Source organism: Chiloscyllium plagiosum, unplaced genomic scaffold, assembly GCF_037043375.1.
Source record: "Chiloscyllium plagiosum isolate Xiang-an unplaced genomic scaffold, Cpla_swu_hap1 HiC_scaffold_17, whole genome shotgun sequence".
NCBI lineage: Eukaryota > Metazoa > Chordata > Chondrichthyes > Orectolobiformes > Hemiscylliidae > Chiloscyllium > Chiloscyllium plagiosum.
Window position 1 is genome coordinate 73,265,781 of NW_028270155.1, and position 18,416 is coordinate 73,284,196.

Genomic DNA, 18,416 nt, shown 5'->3' on the forward strand with positions numbered 1-18,416 from the left:
TTATGTGTTTGCCATTAGCAACAGCTTTTTATTTCAGGATTTTTATAGGCAGAGTCAGGCAAATTTATAATGGGGCATAGAGAAATGGAGGCAAAAAGATGGTAATTAATTACCTTGATCTGTTTTCACTGAGCAAGATACAAGAAATCCTCAGAACTAGAGTTCCAAGTGGCTAAGGGGAATGAGAGTTGAAAGAATTCAACATTAGCAAGAAATTTATACCAGAGTAATTAATGAGGCTGAAAGTTGATAAATCCCGCAGCCTGACAGTCAGGGTGTTAAAGGAGGTGGCTATAGAGATGGTCTTCCAAATTTCCATACATTCTGGAATGATTCCTGCAGATTGGAAGGTAGCAGATGTCACCCCACTATTTTAGAAGGCAGCAACAGAGGAAATATGGAACTACAGGCCCATCAGCCTTACATCAGCAATAGGGAAAATGTTAGAATGTAATATAAAGGATGGGATAATGGACACTTAGTTGATCATAATCTGATTAAGCATAGTCAGCATTGATTTGTGAATGGGAAATTACATTTAATGAACTTGGAGTTTATTTGATAATGTTAAAACAAAATTGATAAAGAACAGCTGCTCAACATAGTATTCTTAGATTTTCAGAAGACACTTTGTAAAGTCCCCTACAAGAGAGAGTGTTAGAAAATTTATAGCACATGATAGGAGGTAATATACTGCATGGATCAATGTTTGGCTACAGACAGAAAACAGAAAATGTGACTTGGAGTACCGCAAGGATCAGTACTTGGCCCCAGCTGTTCACATGTTATCAATGATATAAATGTAATATTTTCAAATTTGCAGATGATAAAGTTAAGTGGAAATATGCATTGTGAGCAAGATGTTAAGTGACTTCGGGAGGATTTGGACAATTTGAGGAAATAAGCAGATGAAACATAATGTTATTTCGTTCACTTTGATAGGAGAAACAGATGTGCAAAGTATTTTTTTAAATTGTATGAGATTAGAAAGTCCAAATGTAGAGGGGTGGCCTTGTTGATAAGTGACTGAAGATTAACATGCAAGTGCAGCAAGCTAATGGAATGTTAGCCTTAATCACAAGAGGATTTAAGTAGAGAGGTTGTGAAGTCTTGCTTTGATTGTATTGGAGCTTGAGGTTAGACTGCACTGGGATGCAGTTCTAGTCTCCTTACCTCAGGAGAGGTGCCATTACTTAGAGGGATACTATAACCATAGAGGGATGCAACAAAAATTTATCAGATTTGGTCTTGGATGCTAGGACAGTCCTATGAAAAAAAATTGGCAAACTGGGTCTGTACTCCCTAGAGTTTTATAGAATGAGAAGTGAACTCATTGAAACCATTCTCCATAAATGGTTAGACAGGGTAGGAGCAGGTAAGAAGTTTCCCCTGGTTGGGAAGTCTGCAGGAGGCATCATTTCAAAATAAGGTGGATGTCACTTAAGTTTGACATTAGGAGAATTTTTTTTAAACTCAGGGTTGTGAACTTTTGGAATTGTCTACCACAGAATACTGTGGAAGTTCAGCCTTTGAGTGTGATTAAGGTAGAGATTGATAGATTTCTGATCACCAATCACTTCAGAAGTTATGGGGATGGGTGAGTAAAAGGTGTGAAGTGTTTGATCAGCCATGATCGCATTGAATGGTGGGGCAGGCTCAAAGGGCTGAATGTCTACTCTTGTTTATGTTCCTATTACTAATCTGGTATGGTGCAATTTAAATTATCAGTTTAAATGACCAAATACATTCTCATTTACATATAAGACAGATAAAAGAGATGGTTTGACAAATATTATGGGTGGAAGAATATAGATATGGAAAACAAAATTCCGGAGATCAAAAATCCAAATCACAAAGGAGGGTCAGCGTGTGTGTGAGAGCGTGTGTCTCAGTTCCTATTGATTCTAGCAATGATGACATGCTGTTGTCTATAGAGAGATGGTCATTCATCATTTTGGTAATGGATCAGATGGGTCTAGGTCTTTTCTATTAGAATTATTTATTTAAGTGTTTTGTTTTTATTTAATCTTTTCTCACATGAAGGGGAAGGGAGCGAGATGATTTCTGCTTGTGGGCTCTGGATGGTGCTGGCTATAGTAAATGACAGTTTGACAAATCTGAGGGCTGTCATCAGGTACATATTCTCTTAACTCAAAGACATCTGGTGCCACTCTGACTCAATAATGTGTCCAACAATATTGTCTTTCTCAACTAAAAACTTGAGCACCATTTGATTTTTCCGAGTCGGAAAATTCTTCTGATATTTCAACTATATGGCAGTGACTGATTTCCATTATAGCTTATAGACCAAAAAGGAAAAATACGTAGCCCCTTACAGCTTTTGCAAAAGGCATAAAAGGATGAGATTGTGAAAGTAAGTCTTCCTAATGTTCAGGACAAGATGGTCTGAGGGTCAGACTGTTGTTATGTGCAACCTGGAATGGCAGGACTATCATATGTTGAAAGATTGGAGCCACTGGGCTTGTATACACTTGAGTTTAGAAGGATGACAGGGGATCTGATTGAGATTTATAAGAAAGTTTAGGGTGTAGGTTTGCTCGCTGAGCTGTAGGTTTGATATCCAGACGTTTCACTACCTGGCTAGGTAACATCATCAGTGGCGACCTCCAAGTGAAGCGAAGCTGTTGTCTCCTGCTTTCTATTTATATCTTTCTCCTGGATGGGGTTCCTGGGGTTTGTGGTGATGTCATTTCCTGTTCGTTTTCTGAGGGGTTGATAGATGGCATCTAGATCTGTGTGTTTGTATATGGCGTTGTGGTTAGAGTGCCAGGCCTCTAGGAATTCTCTGGCATGTCTTTGCTTAGCCTGTCCCAGGATAGATGTGTTGTCCCAGTCGAAATGGTGTTTTTTTTCATCCATGTGTAGGGCTACGAGGGAGAGAGGGTCGTGTCTTTTTGTGGCTAGCTGGTGTTCGTGTATCCTGGTGGCTAACTTTCTTCCTGTTTGTCCTACGTAGTGTTTGTGGCAGTCCTCGCATGGAATTTTGTAGATGACGTAGGTTTTGTCCATGGGTTGTACTGGGTCTTTTAAGTTTGTTAGTTTTTGTTCGAGTGCGTTGGTGGGTTTGTGTGCTACTAGGATTCCGAGGGGTCTTAGTAGTCTGGCTGTCATTTCTGAAACTTCTTCGATGTAAGGTAAGATGGTTAGGGTTTTTGGCTGTGTTTGGTCTGCTTGTCGTGGTTTGTTCTTGAGGAATCTGTGCACTGTATTTTTTGAGTATCCGTTCTTCTTGAATACATTGTATAGGTGGTTCTCTGCTGTTTTCTGAAGTTTGTCTGTGCTGCAGTGTGTGGTGGCTCATTGGAATAGTGTTCTGATACAGCTTTGTTTGTGTGTGTTGGGATGGTTGCTGGTGTAGTTAAGTATTTGGTCAGGGTTTGTCAGTTTTCTGTATACGCAGGTTTGTAGTTCTCCATTGTCCTTTTTTTCGACTCAAAAAAACCAAACAGGAAATGACATCACCACAAACCCCAGGAACCCCATCCAGGAGAAAGATACAAATAGAAAGCAGGAGACAACAGCTTCGCTTCACTTGGAGGTCGCCACTGATGATGTTACCTATCCAGGTAATGAAACGTCTGGATGTCAAACCTACAGCTCAGCGAGCAAACCTACACCCTAAACCTCAACCTGAGCTACAAACCTTGCACGTATAAGAGTATTAATGAATTGGACAGTCTGGAGGCAGGAAGCATGTTTCCGCTGATGGGCGAGTCCACAACCAGAGGACAGTTTAAAAATAAGGGGTAGGCAATTTAGAACAGAGTTGAGGAGAAACATCTTCACCCAGAGAGTGGTGGATACATGGAATGCTCTGCCCCAGAAGGCAGTGGTGGCCAAGTCTCTGGATACCTTCAAGAGATGAATAGAGTTCTTAGAGATTGTGGAATCAACGGTTAAGGCAGGAACAGGATACAGATTGTGGAAGATCAGCCATGATCATAATGAATGGACATGCTGGCTTGAAGGGCCGAATGGCGTACTTCTGCACCTATTGTCTATTATCTATTGTCTATTACCCAGGTTCCATGCTGGAGAAGAATCAGCCTTTGTCCACATCAACAGTTAAAGGACCTTACAGCCTCCGAATGAGCAAACTGAATGCCATCCAAGAGGCCATACAAATGGGAGGAGTGAAAGGGAAAGTGCAGCTGTTCAGAAACAGTATAGTCAGGGAGATGGATCCTGTACTGTGCAGCCAGACAAAGACTGTGCCCAGGCTAAGACCATCTCTTGGAGAATATCTTGCAGTTGGATGAAGGTTATTCAGTCGTCGTGGTCAATACAGCAACTGAAAAATTATGTTCTTTGCAAAGCATTTGAGCAAACAAAGCCCAAGATAAAAATAAGAACAGCAAACGATATCTGGATTACTAAGTAAATCATGTGCAAATAACACTGGATAAATAAGGTGTCAATATGGGCTTCAATGAGGGAGGAAGGGGTTTCAATTCATGGGAAATATTACTAGGAAAAGAGGGAGCTATTGCTGCACTTAAATTAGCTTAGGATCAGTGTTCTGGCAAATTGAATAACATGGGCTATGAAGAGGGCTTTCAATAAAAAAATAATTAAAAGAATGAGCTGTAGAGTCATACAGCATGGAAATGGGTATCCTAAACTGAACTTGTCCCATTTGCCTGCATTTGGCCCCTATCCCTCTAAACCTTTCCTATTCAAGAACCTGCCCAAATTATTTTTAAGTGTTGTTATTGCACCCACCTTTCCACCCTCTGAAGTTGTTGCCCCTAAAGTCCCTTTTAAAATCTTTTCCCTCTCACCTTAAACCTATGACTTCTAGTTTTGGACTCCCCCTCCCTCACCTTATCCATACCCCTCATGACTTTATAAATATTTCCAAGGTCATCCCTCAGCCTCTGATGCTTTATGGGAAAGACGTCCCAGCTTATCTAGCCTCTCCTTATACCTCAAACCGTCCAGTCCCAGCAACATCCTTGTAAATGTTTTCTGTATGCATTCTAGTTTAATAACATCCTTCCAATAGCATGGCAACCAGAATTGTTTGCAATACTCTAAAAGTGGCCTCACCAATGCCTTGTATAGTGCAAAATGAAGTCCCGACTCCTATACTCAGTGCTATGACCAACGTAGGCAAGCATACCAAACACCTTCTTCATCACTATCTGAAAAGCCACTTTCAAGGGACTATTGACCTGAACCCCTCGGTCCCTCAGTTCAGCAACACTCCCTACGGCCCTACCATTAACGATGTAATTCTTACTCTGGTTTAACCTTTCCAAAATGGAACACCTCGCATTTACCCAAGTTAAACTGGCATTCCTCAGCCCACTGGCTCAGCTGATCAATATCTCACTGTACTCTTAGATAACGGTCTTCACAATCCACTATATCACCAATTTTGGTGTCATCTGCAAACTTACTAACCATACCTCCTATATTCACATTGAATATCATGATATTAATGACAAATAACAGTGGACCCAGAACCAATCCTTGCAACACGCTGCTGGTCATAGGCTGCCAGTCCAAATGATAGCCTTTTACCATCACCTAGTATCTTCAATTATTGAGTCAATTTTGTATCCAATTGGCTATCTTTTCCTGGATACCATGTGATCTAACTTTGCTAGCCAGTCTACCATGTGGAACCTTGTCAAAGTCTATGTAGACAATATCTACCACTCTGCTTTCAATCTTCTTGGTAACCCCGTCAGAAAACTCAAATCAAATTTGAGAGACAAGATTTACCATGCACAAAACCATTCTAGTCCTTGCCTTTCCAAATGCATGTAAATCCTATCTTTCAGAATCCCCTCCAACAACTGGACCACCACTAATCAGACTCAGCAGTCTGTAGCTCCTTGACTTTTCCTTGTAGTATTTCTTACACAATGGTGCAACATTAGCAACCCTGAAGTCTTCTGGCACCTCACCTGTGGCTATAGATGATACAAATATCTCTGCAAGGGGCCCTGCAATGTCTTCCTTAGCTTCCACAATGTTCTGGGATACACTTGATCAGGCCCAAGTGATTTATCTACCTTAATGAGTTTTAAGACCTCTAGCAACTTGTCTTCTGTAATGATGTTGTACAAGTATAGGTTGCTCAGAGGAATTAATTTATGAAGAAATTACTTAGATATTGAGGGATAGAATCTATTTACATTTGGAAGAAAATGGGCTTATCAGTGATTGACAGCATGGTTTTGTGCAGGGAAGGTCATGTCTTACCAACTTATTGGAATTCTGAGGAAGCGACAAAGTTGATTGATGAGGGAAGGACTGTAGATCTCTTCAAACACTTCACTGAAGTCCATGTACATAAGGTTCCCCATGGTAGGCTGATGGGGAAAGTGAAGTCGCATGGGGTCCAGGGGTGTTCTAGCTAGATGGATAGAAAACTGGCTGGACTAGAGAGTAGTAATGGAAGGGAGTTTCTCAAAAATGGAGAATTGTGACCAGTCATGTTCTACAGGGATCCATGCTAAGACTACTGTCGTTTGTGATATACACAAATGATCTGGAGGGGTGTATAGGTGGTCTGATTTGCAAGTTTGCAAATGACAGTAAGATTGGTGAAGTAGCAGATAGTAAAGGGGGCTGTCAGAAAATGCAGCAGAATATAGATAGATTGGAAAGTTAGGCGGAGAAATGGCAGATGAAGTTCAATCCAGGCAAATGTGAGGTGATGTATTTTAGAAGATCCAATTCTACAGCAAACTGTACAGTAAGTGGAAAAGCCCTAGGCAAAATTGATGTACAGAGAGATCTGGGTGTTCAGGTCCATTGTACCCTGAAAGTGGCAACGCAGGTTGATAGAGTGGTCAAGAAGCCATATGGCATGCTTTCCTTATCAGACGGGGTATTAAGTACAAGAGTTGGCAAGTCATGTTTTAGTTGTATAGGACTTTGGTTCAGCCGCACTTGGAATACTGTGTACAGTTCTGGTCACCATATTACCAAAAGGATGTGGATGTTTTGGGGGCGGGGGCGTGGGGGTAGGGAGGTGCAGAGGTGGTTCACTGATGAAGTTGCCTAGTATGGAGGACACTAGCTATGAAGAAAAAATGAATACATTGGGATTATTTTTGTTAGAAAGACAAAGTTTGAGAGGGGATCTGATTGAGGTTTACAAACTCACGAGAGGTCTAGATATGGTGGAGATAGTAAGAAGCTTTCTCCCCCCCCAGAGTGGGGGATTCAATTACTAGGGTTCATGAGTTCAAGGTGAGAGGGGAAAGTTTAAGGTAAATTTGCATGGAAAGTTCTTTTACAGAGGGTAGTGGGTGCCTGGAACACGTTGCCAGTGGAGGTGATAGAGGCAGGCACAATAACATCACTTCAGATGTACCTAGACAGATATGTGAATGGGCAGGGAGCTGACGGATACGGATCCTTGTAAAATAGGTGACAGGTTTAGATAGATAATTTGGATTGGCTTAGACTTGGAAGACCAGAGGACCTTTTCCGGAGCTGTAATTTTCTTTGTTCTTTGAGCAGTGGGCTGCAGAGCCCCTTAAGCCTGCTCTGCCATTCAGTAAGACTCTTTGGTTTGATTATGGCCTCAACTCAATTGTACAAACAAAAAGGGCAGCTGTTATTCACCAAATTATTGTAAATGCATTGTCGAAAGGTATCACTTTTTACACCAACACTACAACAGGCCACCATTTTTGTGCTTTCAGGAAATAATTTGTTGTCCATGGAACACCATTCATCACAAGCGTCAGAGCTAGTGTGGGATCAGGGGTAGACCATTCAGCCCCTCAAGTCTGTTCTGTCATTCAAATGATGTCATGGTTGATCCAAATCTCAACTCCATCTATCTTCCTTGGTCCCATAAAGTTTCATACCCTTATCTAACAAACTATTATCAATTAGCATTAATGTAAAAACAAAAAGCACAACAAGACATTCTTCTGCAAATGTATGGACGCATCTCACAGAACTATCAATTCTAATTGCTGTTGAGCAACTCTTGGATAAGTCATCTCGAGCCTGCAAACAATCTGGCTCAGAGGCTAAAGGCATGTGGTTAGAGCGCTCTTGCGTTTCGGCATTTAATTGATAAGCAATTGATTTAAGACGGACACTATTTAAACTAGGCTGATAAATGGAATAAACTCAGGGAGGAATTAACTTGAAGAGAAAGGGGGGGGGGGAATTCAGAGAAAGACATCTATAATCTGAACACAAAAAGCCATAGTGATTGGAATAAAATAAAATAGGTTGTGTCAAGAAGAGACAGAGTACTTCATAGTGTTATAAGACATTATCAATCAAGGCAACATTAGGGAAGAATTCTTAAATCGGTTAAAGGTGCTAATCAGAATACAGGAAGTACCTGCTCGCAAGATAGATGAATGAGTGGTCCAAATTGAGTAGAAAGAATTCGATCCAGTGGGTAGAATGAAGGGGGGGGGGGGGGGGGGGAGGTGGAAGAGGTAGAATTAAGGTCATGGCAGTGGCCTGTCTGTCAGTTGGAGCCCCAGTGACCGTCTCTCACAGCCACCTTTTCACAAGGCTCCATCAGGAATAAGTACAGATCAGGCAGCCCACAGAGTTAATGGCTCCTAAGGAGACAATTCCCAGCTGGGTTAATTGGTGCAGGCTGGTTATTGCACTCCCCTGAAAGCTGCTGGCTAACCCAAGTCTGGCAGCATTGAGAGCATTAGTCACTGCTGGTACTGTAGTGGAACCTGGCTGAAGACAGCCCTTGGAAGGTGAGTGGAGCAGGACCTCAGGGCCAATTAAGGAGGCCCCTCCACTGTGGGGAAGGGATTGTGGGGGTCATTATCAAATGCAGGGAAATTTCTAGAGGCTTCCTTCACACCAGTGGAAGTCGCTATTGGACTCAATATAGGGGAAAAGGGACTCCCCCAACAAAACCACAGGCATACCTGTAGATCCATGTCCATAGTCAGTTGAATACCAGCAGTGGCAGGATAAGACCCTAATAGCCCCACTGGAGGGCTATAATTGGCCTCTGGGTGAGATTGCTGTCCTCCACATACTTGATCCTGTCAGGGGTAGTCAGGAAAGCAACAGGGGTCTCTGCCTTTGTGCTCCATTATATATCCCCACATTCTTTCCCCTCTGCCTGCCAAACTCACAGCACACACTCTATGCATGGCATTAAGTGCCACTCGTGGCTGCACAAGTGAATGGGAAAGAAGGTATGCTAGCCTGTTGTTAAAAAGGGAAGGTTACAACTTCAAGTGAGATGGGATGTTAGATCAGATGTTGAATTAATGTAGTCGGAATTTGGAAAGGGTGGGATATTTAGAACATAGAACATTACATTGCAGTACAGGCCCTCAGCCCTTGCACTGACCTGTGGAACCAATCTGAAGCCCATCTAACCTACACTATTCCATTTTCATCCATATGTTTATCCAATGATTGTTTAAATGCCCTTGAAGTTGACGAGTCTGCTACTGTTACAGGAAATGCATTCCATGCCCCAACTACTGAGTAAAGAAACTACCTCTGACAGCTGTCCTGTTTGTTATAGGTCTTGCACGGTATTTTGTAAATGACATTAGTTTTGCTTGTTGTCTGTATAGGATCTTTCAAGTTCATTAGCTGCTGTTTTAGTGTGTTGGTGGGTTTGCGGGCTACCATGATGCCAAGGGGTCTGAGTAGTCTGGCAGTCATTTCAGAGACATCTTTGATGTAGAGGAGAGTGGCTTCGTTTTATGGATGTGTTTTGTCTGCTTGTTTGGGTTTGTTGCTGAGACAAAACCCAAACAAGCAGACAAAACACATCCATAAAATGTAGCCACTCTCCCCTACACCAAAGACATCTCGGAAATGACTGCCAAGCTACTCAGACCCCTTGGCATCATGATAGCCCACAAACCCACCAACACACTAAAACAGCAGCTAATGAACTTGAAAGACCCTATACAGACAACAAGCAAAACTAGTGTAATTTACAAAGTACTGTGCAAGAACTGTAACAAACATTACATTGGACAAACAGGCAGAAAACTAGCAACCAGGATACATGACCATCAACTAGCCACAAAACGACATGACCCTCTCTCATTAGTATCCTTACATACAGATAAGGAAGGACAGCACATCCATCCTAGGACAAGCCAAACAGAGACACACACGAGAATTCCTGGAAGCATGGCATTCCAACCGAAACTCTATCAACAAACACATCGAGTTAGACCCGATCTACCATCCCCTGAGAAAGAACAGGAAATGACATCACCACAGGAAATGACATCAGTCCAAAGAAACCCAAAACATAAATAGAACACAGGAATCAACAGTGCTTCACCCAGAGGCCCACTGAAGATGTTACCTAGTAGGGTGACGAAACATCTGGAAATGAACCTTCCAGCTCAGCAAGCAAACCTACATCCAGAACCTCAACCTGAGCTACAAATCTTCTCAAAACTCGCTAAGCTGTCCTATATCTGGCTTCCCAGAGAATCTTAGGATAAATTCTATCCAGCCCAGGGACTTATCTATTTTCACATTTTCCAGAATTGCCAACACCTCCTCCTTGTGAACCTCGATTGCATCTCGTCTAGTAGCCTGTATGTCAGTATTCTCCCTCGACAACATTGTCTTTTTCTAGTGTGATTACTGACAGAAAATATTCATTTAGCACTTCCCCTCTCTCCTTGGACTCCACACACAACTTCCCACTACTATCCTTGATTGGCCCTAATCTTTCTCTAGTCATTTTTTTTTAATATACCTTTAGGGTTTATTTATTTAGGATTTTCCTTGATTCTATCTGCCAACAACTTCTCATGTTCCCTCCTGGTTCTTCTTAGGTCTCTCTTTAGGTCTTTCCTGGCTAACTTGTAACTCTGAAGTGTCCTAACGGAGCCTTCGTGTCTCATCCTAACATAGGCTTTCTTCTTACTCTTGAAGAGAGTTTCAACTTAGAGCCATAGAGATGTACAGCATAGAAACAGACCCTCTTGTCCAACTCATCCATGCTGACCAGATATCACAACCCAACCTTAAAAACTTTAGTAAACCACGGCTCCCTCGCTCGACTACTTCCTTCCTGCCTGACAGGTACATACTTATCAAGGACACAGTAGCTGTTCCTTGAATAAGCTCCACAGCCCTTGCAGTTTCCTTCCGCATTCTATACATTCTAAATCTTGTCTAATCACATAATTGCCTTTCGCCCAGCTATAACTCTTGCCCTGAGGTATATACCTTTCCATCACTAAAGTAAACATAATCAAATTGTGGTCACTATCACCAAAGTGCTCACCTACTTCCAAATCTTACACTTGGCCAAGTTCATTACCCAGTACCAAATTCAACAGGGTGACCTCGCCTTTCCTGTTTCTAACCTCAGCCCATGTTACCTCAGTAGACAAGTCCTCAAACGTCCTTTCTGCCACTGTAATACTACTACTACTACTACCACTACTACTACCACTACTACTACCACTACTACCACTACTACCACTACTACCACTACTACCACTACTACTACTACTAATAATAATACCACACCTCCCCCTCTTTTACCATCTCTCTCTGTTCTTACTGCAACATCTAAATTCTGGAACCTGCAACAAACATTTCTGTCCCTGCTCTATCCATGTCTCCAAAATGGCCACATTATCAAAGTCCCAGATACCAAGCCGTGCTGCAGGTTCACCCACCTTATTCCGGATGCTCTTGGCGTTGAAGTAGACATACTTCGTACCATCTCCTGCTTGCCAATGAAATCTTGTGACCTTGAAACTCATTTCTGAACTCATTATTCTCAATGTCCCGGACACTAGAATTACAATTTAGGTTCCCTCCCCCCTGCTGAATTAGTTTAAACCCTCCCAAAGAGCATTAGTAAATTTCTCCCCCCAAGATATTGGTGCCACTCTGGTTCAGATGTAGAGCATCCTGTTGTAGATGTCCAACCTAATCCAGAATGAGCCCCCAATTATCCAGGTATCCGAAACCCTCCCTCTTGCACCATCCCTGTAGCCACATAAACCTCGCCTCACTAGCACGTGGCACAGGCAACAAACCAGAGATAACAACTGTTTATTTTGCACTAAACTTCCACCCTAGCTCCCTGAATCTCTGCCTTAAATCCCTATCCCTTTTCCTACCTATGTCGTTAGTGCCAATGTGGACCACAACTTGGAGCTGCACTCCCCCTCTCCCTCAAGGATCTGAAAACACGATCCAAAACCTGACGAACCCTAGCATCTGGGAGGCAACACACCAACCGAGTGTATCTCTTGTTCCCACAGAACCTCCTCTCTGTCCCTCTAACTATGGAGTCCCCAATGACGAATGCTCTGCTCATCTCCCCTTTCCCTTCTGAGCAACAGGGACAGACTCCGTGCCAGAAACCTCTACCCGATGGCTTACCCGTGGTAAGTTGTCCCCTCCAACAGTATCCAAAATAATATAGTTGTTATTGAGGAGAATGGCCACAGGGCTCCCTGCACTGCCTGCCAGTTCCCTTTCCGTTGCCTGACTATAATGCATCTTTTCTTGCACCTGAGGTGTGACTACCTCCCTGTAACTCCTCTGAATAACTCCCTCAACCTCCCGAATAATCCAAAGTTCATCCAATTCCAGCTCCCGTTCCCTAATGTGGTTTTTGAGGAAATAGAATTGGATGCATTTCCCACAGATGCAGTCAACAGGGACACTTCCCACATTCTGCAGGAGGAACATTCAACTGCTCTAGCCGCCATTCCCACTATTATAAATTCCCAAAGAGACTGCAGAAAAGTAAAGAATAAAGAAAAACTAGTTACCTTATTAATCCAGTGCACAGGACCTTTTTTTGGTTACAGGAGGATGGATGGGAGACACTACCTAAGTAGTGTTTCAGGTAACAACTACCCAAATATATTACTTCACCTACTCAGCAGTCCCATCTCCGCTCCTGCTCAGCGTGCGCTCCACCTATTCACAAGATAAGTTTTTAAAGCAATGACTCACCTTCCTGTCAGCTACCGGTCATTGTTCCCACTATTGCTGCTGTTAAAACAAAAATGGAGGGTCCCAACGCTCTCAAGATAAGTTTTTTTTGCCTCTGATACTATTAGACAGTTTAACATCAGATATTTAGAGGGACATGTATTAAATTGAAGTAACTGTGGAGAAAATTTACCTTCTTATAGTCTGGACAAAAATAAAAATTGATAAATGAACCTCGAAGCACCAGTTCATAGTTTGCATCTTAGATTGTTTGCTGCAATGTATTGTGGAATCAACTGCAGCAATTTAGAACATGTGCAATGAGATAGGTCTGCTAATAATCTTATAGAAAAGGATTCTCTGAGGAAGAGTAATTATAATGTTGTGGATTTTGGTTTAAGAGTGATATAAATCCAAAACTACAGTCTGAAATTCAAACATAACTAATTAAGAATGTATGAAGTTGGCAAAGAGGTGAGGTTGTTAGAGGATATTGGGAAATTAAATTAGATTAAATAGATTTAATTTGATTAAAAGATGACCGTTGAAAAAAAAATGTTAAACACTTCATCACAATTTATGAACAGGCATAATTCAGCTTTTACAAACAGAAGCTGGTTCAACTTAAATGGATGGCACCTGTTGAGATTGTAGCTATTGTATAATTAATCTCTTCAGAGATGTTATTACACAGCTTTGGAGCGGATGGGACTTGAATATTAGCCTCCTGGCCAAGTGATATAGACACTACCACTGGATCACAAAAGCCAGCACCCTTCCATCCATACATAACCCCAAGATACTATTGTAAATGGTTAATGTGACTACTTTACATTATCATTGGTAAGGGGTATAAGATCATAGGACGACTAGGGGGGAATGATTCTCTACAGCCCTCTCAAAATTATACCTGTTATTTCATGTTGTGACTTATCTTTATACGACTTCATATTTACTGTGTTAGATTTCATCTGCCATTAAGGGCGGCACGGTGGCATAGTGGTTAGCACTGCTGCCTCACAGCGCCAGAGACCCGGGTTCATTTCCCGCCTCAGGCGACTGACTGTGTGGAGTTTGCACGTTCTCCCCGTGTCTGCGTGGGTTTCCTCCGGGTGCTCCGGTTTCCTCCCACAGTCCAAAGATGTGCAGGGCCAGGTGAATTGGCCATACTAAATTGCCCGTAGTGTTAGGTAAGGGGTAAATGTTGTGGTAGGGGTGGGTTGCACTTCGGCGGGTCAGTGTGGACTTGTTGGGCCGAAGGGCCTGTTTCCACACTGTAATCTAATCTAAAAATTTGTCTGCCCATTCCTCCACCTTATCGATAGTCTCTTGAAGTCAATCCTCTGCATTGATCACAATCTGCCAAGTTTGTAAAATTTTGCAAATGTCCAAATTCACTAAAAATCTGTGTCATTAATGTAGATCAAGAAAGAATCCTAAATCTGGGGACTTAGTACTGACTATGAACCCCATTATAAACCTTACTCCAGTCCCAAAACAAGTTGTCACCACTGCTATCTAATTCCTGTTACTTAGACAACTGCATAATCCATGTTTGCTATTTACTTAAGGGACTTTAATTTTTCAAACAAGCTGGTTATGTAGCACTTTAGCAAACTCCTTTGGAAGTCCATATACACCACATCAAGCAGATGACCCTCATCAACCCTTATCTCTTCAAAAACCTCAGTTAAGTTGGTTAAACACAATTTGAACAAATCCATGTTACATTTCTCTAAATTTGTCCCTTCTCACCACCAGGGTTAAATTAATGGCTTATAATTGAATACAAGTTCTTAAGATATTGGAGCAGAATTAGGTCATTCGGTCCATCAAGTCTGCTCTGCCATTCCATCATGGCTGATATGCTCCTCACCCTCATTTTCCTGCCTTCTCCCCATATCCCTTCAACCCATTACCAATTAAAAATCTGTCGAACTCCTCTTTGAAATTACTCACTATCCCAGCATCCACTTTGGGTTAGCAAATTCCACAGATTTGACAAAGCTTTGGCAGAAATAGTTTCTTCTCAGCTCGGTTTTAAATTTGCTACCCCTTATGATCTCTGGGCTTATCTTCACACTAATTTTGAACAAGATTGCAACATTTGCAATTTAGTTCTGGATTAAACTTCAAAAGCATATCCAAGAATGAAATTTATTATTGAATGCTGACTGTTTAAGCATATTACATGGAAATTATGAACAAATCACATTTATAAATACTCTTGCAATTGCTACAAAAGTATCTATTTAAGGAATTCTCAGTTGAATTAAATTATGAAAATATCCCTTTTGTTGAAATAAATGGAATGTGTTAGAACTGTTCTAGCAGCTTTTAGAGGTTATAGCATAGAATAGAATCCCTACACCATTGAAGCAAGCCATCCAGCCCATTAAGACCACACCACTCCTCCAAATAGTACTCCACCCAGACCTACCCAGTCACTGTAACTCCACACATTCCATGGCTAACCCACCTAACCTGCTCATCCCTGGTCACTATGGTCAATTTAGCATGGCTAATCCACCTAATCTGCACACCTTTGGACTATTGGAGAAAACTAGAGCACGGAGAGGAAACACATCCGGATTGGGGAGAATGTACAACCCCCACACAGATAATTGCCTAAGGGTGTAATTGTACTTGGCTCCCTGGCACTGTGAGGCAGCAGTTCTAACCACTGAACCACCATGCCTCCCCTGTCCTAGCCAATTCACTACTGAAATGCTAACTATTTGTTATTAGGAAACATGAAAGCCAATTTGCACACAGCCATACTCTACAATCAGCAAAGAAATAAATGACTGGACAATCTGTCTGAATTGCTTCAATTCAAGGATAAATTTGGGCAGCTTCCTGTCTGTAAAAGTTGGGTTAAAACCCACAACTGTCTGACCCAGCTGTCAAGAGTGCCACTCCTGAGCCAAAGTTACCATGAAGCAAACCAGCTTTAGGGGAAGAAAAAAGGTTACTTAACAAACATCAATTTTCAATACATCATAAGCTGAACATGTTGTTGCCTTGCTGTAATAAAAGTTAAAATATGGAATTTTTCAAAAATCTAGAACATGCTTGGATTATCTTCTGTCTTCAATATTGTGTTTTGATATAGTTATAGACTCACCACACGCCAAGCAGTAAACAGTCAATTTATTGTATTGATCCAAAATATATAGGCAAAGTCAGATTGAAAAAAAGGCATTTCTCAGCTTTGGCATTCATAAGGAGATTGTGAAATGGCAGTGGTTTGTCTAGCTTGGCAGCATCTGGGGAAGGGCTAACTAAGTACAGTAAACTGATTGCCCCGCTCTTTAAAGGTGGGGATAGCTGCTACAGTACTGTACACTTTCCGCTCTGTCCTCGCCTGAGGCACGACACTGCCACGCTGCGGAAGTTTAATGCAGGTAAACCCGTCTCATCACTTTCTGAATTAAGATGCCAAGTCACTACAAATATGTAATTTGAAACATGCACCTCAGAACCGGATAGGGCTGAGAAAAATCAGTGACAATGATCCTGAAACAATAAATCAAACTTTCCAAGTCTGCTGAGGAACCACTGACTCTCTTTCACATATTCCGTCATTCCATGTTCCAGAATTTTTAATTATCTCGCTGGAACCAACTTGATGCAAAAAAGTAACAGCGCATTTTGTTTCGTCTTAAGTAGAAATTTCTGATTTGGAAAGAACAGTGACGCGGGATGGTTGAATTAGGTTTCAAAGATAAAATGGAAATCCAAAACTCTTTGGAACAATATTTTCCAAAGTTTTTCAGGTGGTGTCTTTTTAAACTGCACAGACTCCCATAATAAACGGATAGGAGACGAAAGTACATTTTTTCAAGTTATCCTGCCCCACTGGGAAAAAAAAGCCCTGTTTTCCCTCTGGTTTGATATTGCTCTGACATGCAACTTAGAAGTCCCGACTGCATAAATAAAAACAAAAGAATCACGCCGTACTGTGCGATTGTACCTAATCAGGTTGCGAACCATTTCAAAAAAGTGCTCCATCCAACGATGCTGTCCTTATTCTTTCGTTCAAATAACTTGTTGACTTTGAAAAAGAATGTTTATCAGACTTCAGTTTTGCAACTCCGGTGCACAGCGTGCCTGCATCACTTTGCAAGCTGTTTTAAGCTGCAGAGATTACTGGACAGCGCTCTTGCTCCTGGGGCCGTCACTTTTTATCTGGTCTGCTCTGCTGGAGTTGCAGGTTACAGCGCTCACTGCTCTCCTGGTCACGTGCATCCCACTAATACCATCCCCGGGGCTACTGGGCATGCGCTGCCGCACGGGACGCCGGGAATTGTAGTCCAGAGCCCCGAGAGCTCACTGTCCTTGCGTTGAGTTGTCCCCCTTCTGGCCAATGTCGTCCATGTGGGAATAAGATTTGGGAGCCGGGCTTGTCAGGTCTGCTTCTTCCTCAGGTTATCCTTCTCCCTCATTCCAAAAATTAAGCATGTGTCTCTGTAAAAGAAACTTTCACGACCTTAGGATCTTCCAAAGTGGTATGCTGACTAATGAGGTACTTTTGAATTCTTGCCATTGTTGTAAGAGTCAGTCTGTGTACAGCAAGCTCCCATCAACAGCAATGAGGTAATGACAGATAATATATTCTTTTTCTGATGGTTGAGTTGACCAGGACATCAGGGAGAAGTTCCTTGCTTTTCTTCAGATAGTGCCACGGGATCTTTTAACTTCCTCAAGGGCCCTCAGTTTATAGAACATAGAACATTACAGCGCAGTACAAGCCCTTCACTCCTCACTGTTGTGTTGACCTACGGAACCAATCTGAAGCCCATCGAATCTGCACTATTCCATTCTCGTCCATGTGCCTATCCAATGACCATTTAAATACCCTTAAAGTCGGTGAGTCTACTACTGTTGCAGGCAATGTGTTCCATGCCCCTACTACTCTCTGAATAAAGGAACTACCTCTGACATCTGTCCTATATCTATCAACCATCAATTGAAAGCCTTTTCCATTCATGCTAGCCATCATCATCTGAGGAAAAGGGCTGTCACTGTCCACCTTATCTAACTCTCTGATTATCTTATATGTCTCAATTAAATCACCTTTCAACCTTCTCTCTAATGAAAACAGCCTCAAGTCCATCAGCCTTTCCTCGTAAGACCATCCCTCATACCAGGCAACATCCTAATAAATCTCCTCTGAACCCTTTCCAAAGCTTCCACATCCTTCCTATAATGGTGACCAAAACTGTATGCAATACTCCAAAAGTGACCACGCCAGAGTTTTTTACAGCTGCAGCATGATCTCATGGTTCCGAAACTCAATCCCTCAACTAATAAAAGCTAACACACTGTATGCCTTCTTAACAACCCTATCAACTTGGATGGCAACTTTCAAGGATCTGTGTACCTGGACACCGAGATCTGTCTGCTCATCTACACTACCAAGAATCTTACCGTTCGCCCAGTACTTTACATTCCTGTTACTCCTTCCAAAGTGAATCACC

General features: G+C 42.0%; 1 protein-coding gene across 1 annotated transcript in view; it reads right to left on the reverse strand.

Moving 5' to 3' along the window:
• il34 (interleukin 34) overlaps nt 1-12,684 on the reverse strand; it is a 65,674-nt gene extending 52,990 nt beyond the window's left edge. The window contains exon 1 of the mRNA XM_087995620.1: nt 12,373-12,684. Coding sequence (XP_087851746.1) covers nt 12,373-12,684 — 312 coding nt within the window. The remainder of the gene's footprint in view (nt 1-12,372) is intronic.
• Between the last annotated feature and the right edge of the window lie 5,732 nt (nt 12,685-18,416).